The sequence below is a fragment of the Thamnophis sirtalis genome, unplaced genomic scaffold, assembly GCF_051295495.1.
Source record: "Thamnophis sirtalis isolate CommonGarterSnake01/CBP01778 unplaced genomic scaffold, rThaSir2_p1.2 scaffold_4, whole genome shotgun sequence".
Classification (NCBI taxonomy): Eukaryota; Metazoa; Chordata; class Lepidosauria; order Squamata; family Natricidae; genus Thamnophis; species Thamnophis sirtalis.
Window position 1 is genome coordinate 117,615,858 of NW_028261384.1, and position 15,791 is coordinate 117,631,648.

Genomic DNA, 15,791 nt, shown 5'->3' on the forward strand with positions numbered 1-15,791 from the left:
GATCGTGTGAGCATGCACAGGTGGCAGGGGAGGAGTGAAGTGTTGTGGGCATGTGCGCATGAGCGATAACATGTGTGTGTGCAATTTTGGCACGCCGTAAGAAAAAGGTTCGCCATCACTGGACTAGAAGATCTCCAAGGTCTCTTCCAACCTGATTATTCTATGTTCTATATTTGGGACACTGCAGACACAATCCTGAGCTCTCAAGTAAAAAGCCAGAAGACCAAGGCATCAATCAATCATGTGGAATGGAGAAAGATCCTGAGAACCCAGAAGTCTAGACTTCACATAGAAAGCTGATGCAGGAACTGAACCAGTAGAAGAAAATGTGGAATTCCACCAAAGAGTGGAAATACTTCGGTGTTTTACCCTTCTACAGTAAATGCAAAACATTTTTGCCATTTCTTCAGTGTTTCTTTTATTTCTCTTCTCTTTTCACTTCACATGTCCCTCTATTACATCTTGATACGCCCATTTCGCACCATAAAACTGAGAAGGTCAATAGCAATAGCAGTCAGACTTATATACCGCTTCATAGGGCTTTCAGCCCTCTCTAAGCGGTTTACAGAGTCAGCATATTGCCCCCAACAACAATCCGGGTCCTCATTTTACCCACCTCGGAAGGATGGAAGGCTGAGTCAACCTTGAGCCGGTGAGATTTGAACCACCGAACTGCAGCTAGCAGTCAGCTGAAGTAGCCTGCAGTACTGCACTCTACCCACTGCACCACCTCGGCTCTAACCTATTCACATTCTTTTTAACTACCGGTAGTAGTTTCTTAAAATCATTTGACCTCATTCTAATGCTAAGCTTGGGAAAAATTTAACAGAACTCCAGTCTATAAGAATAGAATAAATATGAATAACAAGTTTTAGGAGAAACAGCAGCCCTGAAGTTATATAATGGTTTAAGAATACAACTGAAACTCTGCCACTAAATCAGATCTGTCCAGAAGACTATTTCTACTGGGGTGAAATGAAAACATCAGTAGGTCAATAAATGATCAATGAAAATCCTAATGAGATTAATAGATCAGTGTATTTGCACCAGTTGCATTATTATTCATTGCTTGCATGTGTCAAGGTTCTGACAGATATATATGGAAATATGAGGCAGGTTCTTGCTCGAAAAATTTATTTACAGATTTTAATGCAATTAACAATATCTTCCATAAAATCTCCCCAAGTCCTGAAACAATAAGAGATACTGCATTTCCATCATGTCGCACTACAACAAACAAGAACTTGGGCTCTTAGGAAGTTTGCAGAAAATAAATCAGACACATAAAATGTGCAAATCTTAATTAGTTACCAATGAGAGATGGTCTCCTGTGTGGCTTTTTTGGACTGCGCTAAATTTCCTGGGTGCAAACTAAACTGAAACCCCTCACATGTAGTCCTCGACTTATGACTACCACTGAGCCCAAAATTTCTGTTGCTAAGCGCGACATTTGTTAAGTGAGTTTTGCCCCATTTTATTGACCTTTCTTGCCACATTTGCTAAGTGAATCAGTGCAGCAGTTAAATTAGTAACATGGTTGCTAAGTGCATTTGGCTTTCTCGTTGGTTTTGCTTGTCAGAAGGTCGCAAAAAGGGATGACGTGACTCTGGGACACTGTCATAAGTGTGAATCACTTGCCAAGCATTTGAATTTTGATCACGTGTCCATGCTGTAACGGTCGTAAGTGTGAAGAACAGTCATAAGTCACTTTTTTCCAGTGCAGTTGTAACTTTGGTTACTAAATTAACTGTTGTAAGTCGAGGACTACCTGTTTTGGATTCATCAGTGCCCCCATGAGGAATAGATGATCCTGGGATTGATTCGTAGTCCTTCTACAATGATGTTCTCCTGCAAAGCAGCCAGAAAACAAAATTTCTGGCTTTAAAAATGCTGTTTAAAATGTTATTTCCTGGGAGATTTACATGCTGCTCAAAAACCCATTTGGCTTAATGGGCCACTTAACTGGGGACCTTGTTTCAGAGAGAGATTTCAAAAATCAATTTCATTTTTTTTTTAAAAAAGAACTTTTAAAAATCAATCTTTTAAAAACAAATATTAATATTTGTTTTAATAGAAATCATAATGTTATATAAATAGGCTTAAAATAAATATTTCTTGCATTAGATTTATTACAGGAAAACAGCTTACAGTGTTTTCTACCATCCACATCTTTCTCTTCCATAAAAACATTAATCTTACTGGCAGCTTGGAGTAAACAGTTTGTGGAGAACTGCTAGTAGATTTAGGGATAAAACTGAACTCAAGAAACTTCTAACAAAAACTTGCCTTAGTAGCACAGCAATCAAATTATGGTGCATTGTTCTACACACGTTCATCAAATTGTGAGAAAACTAGTGGAAAAAAGAGCCAATTAAACAGTTACCTAACACACACATACAGAAATACACACATACCCTATAATGGAATCTCAGCACAGCAAGTTTCAAGGCAAATGGCCCCATTTTATCATAAAGTCTTTTTTTTTTTTTTTTGAAGTTGAAACATCATATTTTCCTTCAAAGCATCTGATTCAGTTCATTTTCTCCATAAAATTGCTTTCATGACAATAGGAAGAAGCTGGCTAAATCTTAAAAATCTGGCTAAATCTTTTTGATTTGCAGGGAAATTATTTGTAGCTAAACAGCTTGTTTTGACCACAGAGGCTGCCGACTGCCACCTAGTGGCCAAAAAATGTATTGTTCTGTGAACAAGAAAGGCCTCTGAATTTTGAGCAATTAACTCTTATAATAATAATAATTCATCATTTTTATGACACACACTTCCTTAGATTATTTAATATTTTTATGCTCAGCTATTATTTCACAGGAACCTATAAAAAAGGACAGATGGAGTCATTTTGGCTAGACAGGATGATCTGCTTTAAAAGTTCATGAGAGTTGCAAAATGTCACTCACTGAAAATGCAGGCAGAATTCTGACTACAGTTTCTACAATGTTTTTGGACTAACTGTGTATAAAAATTATTGCTTTTATGTGGATTTACATGCAGAGTCCCCAAGGCCATACGACTGGGGCGGGGGGGGGGGGAATCTCTTCAACAATATCCATGCTGATGTTTAATGAAAAAACTAAAATTGAATGGATGATAGCACCCACTATATCATATTTGTATTTTCCTACTGAGAGATCAAGAGATAATTCTACAAGGAGAATTAAGCAAATTGTTCCAAAATGGAGAATAGTGTAGATCCTATAGGACTTAATAATTTTCTTTATTTTAAAAATAATTGAGAACTAAGGAATAGGGAGAGTGGTAGAAGATTGCTCCATGTAATTGGGGATACCCAGTACGTTTCTCTTCTTTATAGAAAATTAAGAATATAAAACACCCACAGTAACAATTATCACCAATTCTTTCACGCTGATCTCCCTACACAAGGTAGATTCTGATCCTATAGAAAGATCTGGCATTTCCACATTTCTTTAGCAAAGTCATACTGCCACACAAAAGGAGAGCTCTGTTAGTCCAATCCTTCTGCTTTTCTTTTTTGTCTCGCCATCACGGCCTCTAGCTCTGACATTTTCCCAGAATCCTAGAAGAAAATAATAGAAAATTAAGGATTTATTAAGAGCTTGACTTCCAAGCACAAAACTCTCATTATGTCATCCACTGCTTTGGAACTTCAGCATCCTTTGTGCTTGTCCCATCCCTCTCAGCCCTTCTATTGTATCTTTGCTGAATCTTGCTAGATTTCTTAGTTTCTTGTGCTCTTGGTGGCCTCAGTTCACCCAACCCTTGGAAGAGATGTCAAAATCCCTGGTACCTTTAGGAGCGCTTTCTGGATGGTAACCTGGCTGTAGACTCGAGGACCTTCTTCTGGGTTGATAGCTCTCAACTCATCCTTTTTCAAGGAAAAGAGCTGAGCGCCATTGAGAATTCCCAAGGCACTGACAATCCTGCAGGAAGGAGGGAAAAAAGTAGGCGGAATAAATAAGAGCGTCATAGGAAAAAGGAATCATTCCATTTAAGCTCTGAAACTGATTTGAAAGGGTCCTCTAACTAGGTTATACTCTTTTGACCAAATAGCAGAATGTCTAAAGTACCCATAAAAATAACCCATTGAGAAGTATTTTACCAATGGTTGGAGAGAGAAAAAAGGAGTTTGGAAATGAAGAAAGCTAAAAAAATAAGTAGATAATACACTTAGAGATATAAATAAGACGAAAACTGTTAGTATGTGTGTGATGAGAATAATGTTGTATAATGTTGATATGATATTATTACTAGAAGATATTAAGAAGAAAAATGGGGAGTTCCATAATGTTTAAATGCACAATGTATTATAATACTAAACCTAAGGAAATAATGTTAATATGAACATGAAAGATGTGGCAAAAGAGGAAGGATGTTGCACAGAGATGTTTGTACCCAGATGACACACTGCATAAGGAAAGATGGAATGTTTAGTTTTGTAACTAAAAAATAATGAAACTCTTTTAAAAAAAATCATCATTGGGTTTAATTTATTTACTTAGCATAAGGTGATGTTACATTAGCTAGGAGACCACAATTCTAATGCAGAGTAATAGGTAGGCTGCCTAAGATTGTTAGCCCTCCTTGATTCATGTTCATGCGTTTTCCAAGATGCACCACACGGGGCGAGCTAGCTCCACACCAGAAAGAAAAACAAATTACTTTTCTTCAGCTTCATCTTGGACCCTGAGCCTCCACCGAATTTGCCTCACAAATGTGCATTGCAATTGAGAAGGTCCAGTACCGGCAGAATTTTAACTGCATGAAGCTCATCTCCTCACCAAAGTGGGATTTATTTATCTGCTTGAATAGAACATGTTTTTGAACTGCTAGGTGGCCCGAAGCTGAGCTGAGTGATGGGAGCTCACTCCGCCATACAGTGCTAGGACTCTAACGATTGCAGCAAAGATTATCTCCAACGATTAGGTCACTGAGCGACCACACCTCTTTCGCCATTGGGTAAGCGACAGCCAATCAGATAGTTGCTAGGTCCCTATTGACTGTTGTTAGCCAGTGAGAGACTCCTCCCACCGCCCCAATTAAACAGGAATCTTATTTAACAGAGTTTTACTCTTAACTTTAGTTACTATCTCTTAGGTACACACCTAAAATCCATAGTTAATCATAGTTCAGCTGCACATTTTAGAAGCCTATCAACTAAGAGCTGGATGGTGCAGTGGTTGGAGTGAAGTACTGCAGGCTACTTCATCTGACTGCTAACTGCAGTTCGGCAGTTCAAATCTCACAAGGCTCAAGGTTGACTCAACCTTCCATCCTTCCCAGGTGGGTAAAATGAGGAGCCAGATTGTTGGGGGCAATAGGCTGACACTGTTAACTGCTTAGAGAGAGATGTAAAAGCACTATAAAGCAGTATATAAGTCTAAGTGCTACTGCTATTGCTAATTCAGGAAAGTTGCTGCTGCTGCTTTATATTGTGGCTATTGAGAAGTCATTCAGTGAAAGACTAGATGTTTGTCAACTACAAAGAGCGTTAACATGCATGGCATCTCTGATCTAGAATCTGATATGATTTAAAGAGAGAAATATCAGGAAACACATGCCTGGATTTCATTACCAACCCATGTATTTTTTCAAAGAGAAGCATAGGCCAACTCACATTGGACTGAATCCTTTGGCCTCCAACCAGGTCTGGACTTGATCAGAATTTGAATTGTAGTCTAAAGGGGCATCTGTATCCAGAGTACGTGGGATATGAAGAGGCTTACTACCGCCACCTGTCCCGTTGGCCAGCCTCAGGACGAGCTCCTCATTGACCATGGTGAAGTGATCTACCAGAGCAGAAAGAGATGTCACTCATGGATTCATTGGAAGGAAATGGGCATGGAGAAGCAAATGATTTGTCCTTGTATGTAGGTAACTGCAAGAACTACTGTATTTTTTTCGAGTAGAAGACGTACCGGAGTATAAGACAAACCATGATTTTGAAGAGGTAAATTTTTTTAAAAAAGTTTTTGCACTCTGCAGGCCTCCCAAACCCTCTGATGCCTCATTTTTTGCAAATAAAGGGGGGCACGCAGAGCGTTTGGAGGCTTGATAGAGCCGAGGTGGCACAGTGGTTAAATGCAGCACTGCAGGCTACTTCAGCTGACTGCAGTTCTGCAGTTCGGCTGTTCAAATCTCACCGGCTCAAGGTTGACTCAGCCTTCCATCCTTCCGAGGTGGGTAAAATGAGGACCCGGATTGTTGTTGGGGGCAATATGCTGACTCTGTAAACTGCTTAGAGAGGGCTGAAAGCCCTATGAAGCGGTATATAAGTCTAACTGCTATTGCTATTGTAGAGTGCTCCTGGGGCCTGGGGTGGGGGGGCAAAAACGAGCAAAAAACAGCTCATTTTTCGCAAAAACGGGGCCTTTTGGGCAAAAATAAAAAGGGCATTCAGAGTTTTGGGAGGCTTGTAGAGTGCTCCTGGGGCTGGGAGGGGGGCAAAAATGAGCAAAATTGGCCCCTTTTTGCTCGTTTTTGCCCTCCTTAGCCCCCAGGAGAACTTTCCAGGCCTCCCAAACCTTCTATACAGCCATTTTTGCAAAAGGGGCAGGGTTTCGGGAGGCCAAAAATGCTGTATTCAGTGCATAAGATGCACCCAGATTTTCACCTTCATTTTTTGGGGGGAAAGGTGCGTCTTATACTCCGAAAAATCTGGTATATGTTCTCTTCCAAAAACTTTGTACGTTTTTTCCCCCCCAGATGTCCTGTTATTCCTGTTATTCCAGAATCATTTATATGCTTTGGAGAAGATCATGCCCGGAAGAAAATATCACAAATTACACCATTTGACAGCACTTTGGTGTGGCAACAATTACGGAGAAGATGAGAGAAGGTTGGCTCTGCTGGTATGGATATGTCAAGAGAGCAACACCTTCCACCGTTGCCAAGACAGCCTGCCAACTAGAAGTCAATGGCTGGCGACCTCGCGGGCATCCAAAACAGAAATGGCAAGACATCATAATGAAAGACATGCAAGCCATGGGCCTGCACCCTGGAGATGCAGCTGACTATGGAAAGTGGTGTTCAGTGATCCAAAAAGTAGATCCTGCATCTGTGGGAACACGCTAGGAAGAAGAAGAAGATGATGCCCAAAAGAAAATATACCACTTCTTATTTCAAAACATTCACTGCTGAAAATGGATGCACCGTTCTTGGAACACATAGATCTGGATGGGTGGGTTGAGGGGGGGTGAGGATGGGGGAAGAGGGGGGTCTGCCCAAGTTTGCACCCCTCCATTTGTAGCCCTTAATTCAAGAGGCAGCAGCCACACTCCTTCTACAGTATCCTGCTATAAATGAATATGCTGAGGTCCTTTAGAATTTTGCAGGATTAGATTATTTGATCTCTCCAATACTTCAAATAATGTGGCTTAGGATATAGGTAGTCCTGGACTTACAACAGTTCGTTTAGTGACTATTCAAAATTACCGCACTGGAAAAGGTTTTCCATACTTTAGGACAGTTGCAGCATCCCCTTAGTCATGTGATCAAAATTCAGACACTTAGCAACTGGTTCATATTTGTGATAGTTGCGGTGTCCTGAGGTCATGCGATCAGCTTTTCTGACCTTCTGACAAGCAAAGTCAATGGGGAAATCAGATTCACTTAACACCCAAGTCACTAACTTAACAATTGCAACGATTAATTTAACAACTGTGCCAAGACAGGTTGTAAAATGGGGCAAAACTCACTTAACAAATGTCTCATTCAGCGACATAAATTTTGGGCTCAATTCTGATCGTAAATCAAGGACTATCTGTACTTCCCAGTGGTATGAGAACATAAATGCAACCTTCTTGGATCTGGGCATCTAATGGTTAACAACTCATATCATCAGCCAGCTTCAGGATAGTTTCTGAGAATTCCAAATGTTGAAGCACAGACCTCTGGAAGGTTGGATTATCTACAACAGATTACACCAGGCATTTGGAAAACCAGGTCCATTGTTTTCAGGGACCTCATCCCAGGGCTTTAGGTAATGTTCTTTGCTGTATCATTAACAGAGAGTACATCTATGAAAGCAAACCAGCAAGTGGTTTAATTGAAAGAACTTCTTTAATTGAAAGAAGTAGCCAGGAGGTAGAAAGAAAATGTGATCATTGTCAGAGCAAGTAGTTCTTCACTTAGCAAGAGGAGTTATGAGGGTAGGGCGCTAAGTGCTGTAGAAAAGACACCAGGACGTGGGATAGAGTCTCAATAGTGGCGAATATCTGTAGCTCGGGTGTAGAATGGGGGTAGTGGTGAAATTCAATTTTTTTTACTACCAGTTCTGTGGGCGTGGCTTGGTGGGCGTGGCAGGGGAAGGATACTGCAAAATCCCCATTCCCTCCCCACTCCTGGGGGAAGGATATTGCAAAAACTCACTCTGGGGCCAGCCAGAGGTGGCATTTGCCAGTTCTCCAAACTACTCAAAATTTCTACTACCGGTTCTCCAGAATCTGTCAGAACCTGCTGAATTTCACCCCTGGATGAGAGTGAAGGTTCATTCTCCGAGCTTGTGGGTTGGTTTCTGAATGTTTTGTTACCAGGCCTAAGTAACATTTTCAGCAGAGTTTAGCGGATGTCGGTGTTCTCTTTATAAGGACTTCGTGATGGGTCAGGTGATGGTGTGTCAAGTGAGGGCCTTGTACTAGGTCTTGTGATGGGGAGGTTACGTCAGGTGTGAGTCATTGGGAGGTGAAGTGCTAGTTGTGGGGTGGGTTGGTTGAGAGTTGGTGCTGTGTCTGGGTGGCTGTACAGTTGATTTGGATTCTGAGGGATTTGTAGGTTGGTTGTAGGTCCATGTGTCTGTTGATGGAATTGCTTGTGGATTGCCAGGCTTTGTAGAACTCAAGAGCACGGCGGGTGGTAGGGTGGTAGGGTGGCTGATGACTTGCAATTTGCAAGACCCATCACAAGACCCTCACTTGACACACCAGTTTGATCCAGTTCGGCCGAGTCGGTACTAACTCAGCAGGCCACACCCCCAAAGTGGTTTTATCGGTGGCACTATAGGCACCGCCATTGTTTTTTTGCTTCTCTGCATGCGCAGAAGCAATATTTTTACTACCGTGCATGCACATGTGTGCCCGAAGTGCACACAAGCCTGAAACGCGTCCCTGAGCAAACCACCACCTGATCCACACCTGATCCATTTTGAAGCCCTTATAAACAGAAGAACATGGACACTGACACCCCTAAACTCTTCTGGAGATGATACCTCTCCTGGTAACAAAACGTTCTTAAACCAACCCACAAGCTCAGGGAACAAACCGTCACCTTTATAAAGTCTCAGGTTTTACAGGTGCAAAAATGATATTTTTATACTTTCCTTCTAATATCACATGATCAAACATGCTAGGAAACCATTGAGAAGCTAGTTTCGTTGTTTGGACATAGATATAGACCATATTGCTTTCTTCTAGAGCAAGTCAAAGATTTAGGAGTACTCATTTCGAAAGACCTCACTGTAACAACATTGCCAAAAAGGCATTCAGAATTGTCAACCTTATTTTATGTAGTTTTCTCTCTGGTAACGCTATGCTGCTAACTAGGGCATATAATAGTTAGGCTTAGGCTTATATACCGCTTTGCCAGATCTATACTTGAATACTGCTCACCTGCCTGGAACCCCCACTGCATTCCGGACTTTAAAACCTTAGAGAAGGTCCAGAGCTTTTTTACAAGAAGAGTACTCAACTCCTCTGCTCGTAATAAAATTCTGTACACCACCTGGCTTGAAATTTTAGGCCTGGAAAACCTTGAACTACGCCGTCTACATTCCAACCTGAGCTTAGTACACAAGATAATCTGCCATGACGTCCTACCGGTTAATGACTACTTTGACTTCAACTGCATATAACACAAGGGCTATCAATGGACACAAACTAAGCATAATCCGTTCTAATCTTGATTGCAGGAAAAACGATTTCAGCAATAGAGTAGTAAATGTGTGGAACACCCTACCTGATCCTGTGGTTAGTTCCTCTAACCCCCATACCTTTTACCTTAATCTGTGTACCATGGACTTTACGCGTTTCTTAAGAGATCCATAAGGGGGTGAGCATAACAACACCAGTGTGTCTACTGTCCCTATCCTACTGTCCCCATTTATATGTACTCTTTTTATGTGTTTATGGTTATGTTTTGCTTATTTATATCCATTTATTTGTGCCATTTTTCATATGTTTTTCCTACTTGTTTCCTTGTACTCGTTGACAAATTAAAATAAAAAATAAAATAAATAAAAGGATGGGGAGCATGTGGTTTCTAAATGCTATTGACCTATTCAATAGTTCTAGTCAACCATGAACATTGGTGAAGGAGATGATTGGAATGTAAATCAGTAACTTCTGAAGGACCACAAGGTCTCCATCACTATCCTAGACAGATTGTCCAAAGGATATTTTAGTAGACAAGTCAACTCCATCTAACATAATTTTCAGTCTTATGCTCTTACTAGGCCAGAGATCAACCTGGGATTTCTCACCTATGATTTGGGCCATGTGCTTAGACAAAACAAGAAGAAGAATTGCTTGTTTGCTGGCTCTTCAACTCCAAATGAAAAAGGGGTCTCACCTTTCTTACTGTCGTCCACGTCAAGGTCCTCCGTGCTCACCCATTTTACAGCATCGGACTGTAGATTTTTGGTCTTGGCTGGTGGTTGAGGTGGTGGTATCTATGCAGAGAAAGAAAGGGAGAACAACAAGTGGCAAAAGTCTATTTCTAATAGGGAGAGAGGTCACAAGAAAATATGGTGACAAGGCTACATTAATTACCTACAAGCAATTAGTCCTCTATAGTGTCTGGGTTTTAATATGTAAAATCCCAATTCATTTGGATCCTTAGATACCCTTGGACTTTTTAACAAGTGATTTTTGTCTGCTGGTTTTCCATCTTCAGCACTTTTAAATAAAGTTATGCATGTGGAATACAGACCTGATTCCACCCTCATCCACCTTCGATATTTCAGCATTTTCTAGAACAGGGGTTGCAAATGTGTGGGATTTAGGTTGCACACATGAAACCATTACCTTCCTGCTGCCTCCGAAACCAATTAAGTTGCCGCTGTCAGTCTGCGGAATCTAATAGGTTGGGGATCCTCATTCTAGAACTCAAAGGGAGAAAGCTTTGATTGCTTTCCCTAAATTTCACCAGACTTTATTAAGTCTCTTTGACCTCTGTGTTGCAATGCTGGATCTCCCCAAGATGTAGTCCAGTGTTGGGTTTCTACCGGTTTGGCCTGGTTTGGCTGAACCGGTAGTGGTTTGGCAGCCTGGGTCACTGGAACTGGCAGTGATCCAGGCCTGCCACACCCTTGAACCGGTTCCCCGCTAGGCCTGTCAGCATTGCCATCTTGTTTTCCAGTTGCGCGCATAGCGAAGCGTGAGCACGAGCAAACCGGTAGTAGTGTGCTGGCCGGATAATCATCAATAGATTCTCCAGGGATATACCTAAGCACGGCGGTCCCCAACCTTTTTGGAAGAGGGAGGGGGGGAAGTGTTGGTTCCATGTGAGTGATTGTGCCACTCACACAAATGGAACTTTGTACACAAGCGGGTCTACCCATTGCTCATGTAAATGGACCTTCAAGCTTGCTTGCCGTTTTCCGTGGCCCAGTTCTGAACAGGCCGCGGTCCAGTTCTGGGGCATGACCCAAAGGTTGGGGGACCCCTGCCTAAGCATATTCCATTTCATGTCCTCAGCTTCTTATATCCAGAGATACAGGCGGGACTTGCAAAGCTATATTGCCACAGGAAGTAATCCCTTCACTAGCCTTTCCTTTCTCCCTATTCTCCATTCTGCTTCTCCTGCCTGATATTCTGGTACCTTGTTACCAGCAAAATGCACATGACGTTCTTTGTATCACGTGATCAAAATTCAGGCATTTGGCAGCCAGCATATATTTATGGCCATTGCAGCATCTTCTGCTCCTGTAATCACCATTTGTGACCTTCCCATCTGGCTTCCGGACAAGCAAAATCAACAGAGGAACCCTGATTCGTTTAATGACCGTGTGATTCAACAACTATAGTGACGTGTTTAATTGTGGCAAAAAAAAAAAAAGCCTGTAAAATTGAATGTGATTCACTTAACAATCACCTCAGAAAGAAATGGCAATTCTAGTCTCCCAACTGTGATCATAAGTTGAGGGCTACCTGGATCAAGTGCGGATCAAGTTATAACTTAACATATCTGGAGAAGATTAAGAAAAGTGAAGGCTATTCTACCCGATCACTTTTTGTATTGTAGGCCTTCCATGGTCCTGATCTGTGAGTTAGGTGTTCCTTAATACTGTGTTTTTCAGAGTATAAGATGCACCGTTTCCCACCCAAAAAAGAGGATGAAAATCTGGATGCATCTTATATTCTGAATACAGCATTTTTGGCTTCCTGAAACCCCACCCCCTTCACAAAAATGGATGTGCAGAAGTTTTGGGAGGCCTGCAAAGTGCTCCTGGGGGCTGGGAAGGGAAAAACTGAGTGAAAAACAAGCTGGTTTTTTTGCTTGTTTTTGCCCTCCCTCAGCCCCCAGGAGAACTCTACAAGCCTCCTAAAGGCTATGCATGGCCTTTTAAAAGCAAAAAAAACAGGCCTGTTTTCATGAAAAATGGGCCGTTTTTTGCTTGCCCCCCCCCCCAGCCACCAGTAGCACTTTGCAGTCCTCTCAAACTCTCTGCATGCCCTGTTTTTCACAAAAATATTAGGTGTGCAGAGGGTTTGGGAGGTCTGCAGAGTGCAAAAGCTTTTTTTTTTTTTTAATTTGCCTTTTCAAAATCTTGGTGTGCCTTATACTCCGGTGCGTCTTCTACTCTGAAAAATACGGTAGATCAAATTAATAAATACATTTCATTCGTGTTTTTTTTCCCTAATGTTTGGATTGATTTCTTTGCTGTTTTTAAAATATTGGTTTTTAATTTTAAATCCCATTGGATACAGAATGTTAAAAAACAGAAATAAGCAAGCTCTAATTCACGTAGTCTAACTCAGTGGCCCACAATCTTTCGGGAACCAAGGACAGATTCCATGCAGAAAGGTTTTTCCATCGACCAGAAGAGGCGTGGTTTCGCACGCTGCCTGCATTCCCTGGATGGAGCTTCACTTGTTTGCACAGCCCAGTTACTGACATGCCGTGGACCAATGCTGGGCCCTGGACTGGGGGTTCGGGACCCCTGGTCTAACTCACCTCCGTTATTATAGGGTTGATTTCATGGATTACAATAATTTCCTTGTCGTTCTGGATACTGGAATGATCTCCATTCAGCATTGGAGCAAGAATATTATATGGGACGTAACCAACTTGAGCATAACAATTCTGGACTTTCCACCACTTCTTACTATCATCAAGAACCTAACAACAAAGAAAATATTTCCATATAAGCAGAGACAACATTCCAGCCAGTTTTTGTGATACTCACAACTGTCCTAATTCAGCTTCGTAAATAATTCCATTTCTGCCAGCAGTGCACAATTTACTTTTCACATAGAGGCACTTGGCCTCTACCAAGGAAAGTCACATGATTTCACATGTGCAAACACGTCACAATTATTTAACTGTTGCTAATTTTGCAGAAGTTCTGCATTTATTTGTTTGCTTCTCTTTTGTGCCACCGTTATTTCTTCATAAGTAATATAATAGAGCTTATACAGGAAGAAAAGTGGATTTCCTCCAATTAAGAAATACTGTGCTTAATTGGGTAAATGGCCTAGATACAAGTAGACCTCAACTTACAACGGTTGATTTAGTGGCTGTTCAAAGTTACTGTGGCACTGAAAAAAGTGACTTATGACCATTTTTCATATTTATGACTGTTGCAGCATCCCCATGGTCACATGATGAAAATTCAGCTGCTTGGCAACTGGTTCATATTTATGACTCTTGCAGTGATCCCCTTTTGCGACCTTCTGACAAGCAAAGTCAATGGGGAAGCCAGATCCAATTAACAATTGTGTTACTAACTTAACAACTGCAGTGATTCACTTTACAAATGTGTCAATAAAGGTGGTAAAATGGGGCAAAATTGACTTAATAACTGTTTCACTTAGCAACAGAAATTTTGCATTCAGTTGTGGTCCTAAGTCAAGAACTTCCTGCAAGTGTGTGTGTGTGTGTGTGTGTGTGTGTTTCAGTGGTGGGTTCTGGATCCTGTTCCAACCGGTATGGTTGGAATGGGCCTGGCGTCACCCACATGGACACGCATGCATTGGACTTGTCTGCAACGCTTCCGCATGCCTCCGCAACACTCCAGCTGCTTAAAGGACAGGTAAGGAGCTCGGCGGGCAGATGGGCCTTCCAGAGCACCGTACCGGAATGGTACCCGGTGCTCCGGGCAGGCTCCGATACGCCTATACCGGGACATACCGTCTGCAACCCACCACTGGTATGTATAATAGTATCAATATAAAATATAATACATTAATATATAGAATACTTATTGTACTTTATGAACCAATGTATTCTATATGAATTAACATATTTTAAAATAAAATATATATTTGTAACTGAATACATAATTTCTTGACTTTCTTATACCTTACAAAATTGACTATGTATCTTCCTCTTATATGTATCATATCGTTTTTTGCTTTTTTCCATACATCTTTACTGCTGTTATCCATGTATTTCATACCATACACTAAGGAAATAAATCCTTTATAAGTAATTCTTGAGTAACTCAAGGTGGTGAACAGGTATAACACTCTTCCTCTTCCTATTTTCACAACCACAACCACAATCACCCAGCCAATTTTCATATTAAAATTTCAGGTTGGCAAACAATTGTTGTGTTTCCAAATTTCGGGATTCCCAAATGCAATCATCTTCTTTATATTAAAGATTCCGCTGTTCTTTTTGGCATGGTTGATACCATGGTTGGCATAAATTCACCTCTAATATGTCTCCTTGAAGCACCGACAGTTCATTGCTGTTTCTGGCTGTGAAGTTGTGGGTGCAGATCACTGATTTCTTCTCTAAATGTTTGCACCTGTGAGGGAGAAGGAAGACGCATTGGATTTAATGCAAGAATACCTATGATCTGTGTGGATCAGATTTCACATCTAAGGAATTCACTTCGTTTTTACGTATCCCCAAGATCTGTTGACCTGAGACAAATTAATGAACATAGCAAGATTTATGATTAAGGAACAAGGTTGCCTCTTAGCACATAGTCAATAAATTTGTTTTAGATGAGGTCAGTTAAATTGGTACCTTGGTACTCATTGTTAATTAGTTCCGGGAGGTGCAATCGGTGCCAAATAAGCTTTCCCCATAAAGAATTATGTAGTGAGTCACAAGGTAGCTGACACCAACAGGTTCTAGCTTGTGCATTGGATACCAAACAAATGATGAATACCAGGACAAAATTTTCACATCAAAATGTGTTGGGTAATTCTATGAATTTTAAAACAGCTGAGTACTAAGGTACCACTGTCTATGCATCTCCTATCTTTCCAAGTTTTCCTCCATGCTAGTCACCCAATTTAGACCCAGGAAACTTTATTTTTTCATTTCATATTTTCTGAGAATCAGAAAACCTATTGCAAATTTGCTATCCATTTCCCATTCTTCCTAATCAGTCACCAATGGAACCAGAGATTTATCTGGGGATGGGTGTCATTGTGTTTTATTGAAAGTTTTAGAGATGAGTACTCCCAAGATTATGTCCGTCTCATCTCCCATTCCTTTCACTTTCACTTTGATGGAAATATTCTCTGTCCACCAAAGAGATGTGGTTCTGATTTAGTTTATTCTAACGCCACACAAGTTATTCATTCACTTAGTTTCTTTTTAAAGTTCCTCTTACTAAACATACA

The 15,791-nt window shown here is 41.0% G+C and overlaps 1 protein-coding gene across 2 annotated transcripts in view; it reads right to left on the reverse strand.

Moving 5' to 3' along the window:
* Positions 1–1,117: 1,117 nt before the first annotated feature.
* EPS8L1 (EPS8 signaling adaptor L1) overlaps positions 1,118–15,791 on the reverse strand; it is a 50,989-nt gene continuing 36,315 nt past the window's right edge. Inside the window, exons 16-22 of one of the 2 annotated variants that reach the window (XR_001313516.2) lie at positions 14,866–14,962; positions 13,165–13,329; positions 10,558–10,657; positions 5,612–5,783; positions 3,785–3,917; positions 3,354–3,553; positions 1,118–1,848 (exon numbers count right to left, since the gene is read on the reverse strand). Coding sequence is in view for 1 of the 2 variants with exons in the window: in XM_014065781.2 (XP_013921256.2) it covers positions 3,482–3,553; positions 3,785–3,917; positions 5,612–5,783; positions 10,558–10,657; positions 13,165–13,329; positions 14,866–14,962 (739 nt within the window). In the remaining variant the exon portion in view is untranslated. Of the gene's footprint in view, positions 3,554–3,784; positions 3,918–5,611; positions 5,784–10,557; positions 10,658–13,164; positions 13,330–14,865; positions 14,963–15,791 lie in introns of both variants that reach the window. The other variant, XM_014065781.2, reaches the window with a different exon arrangement.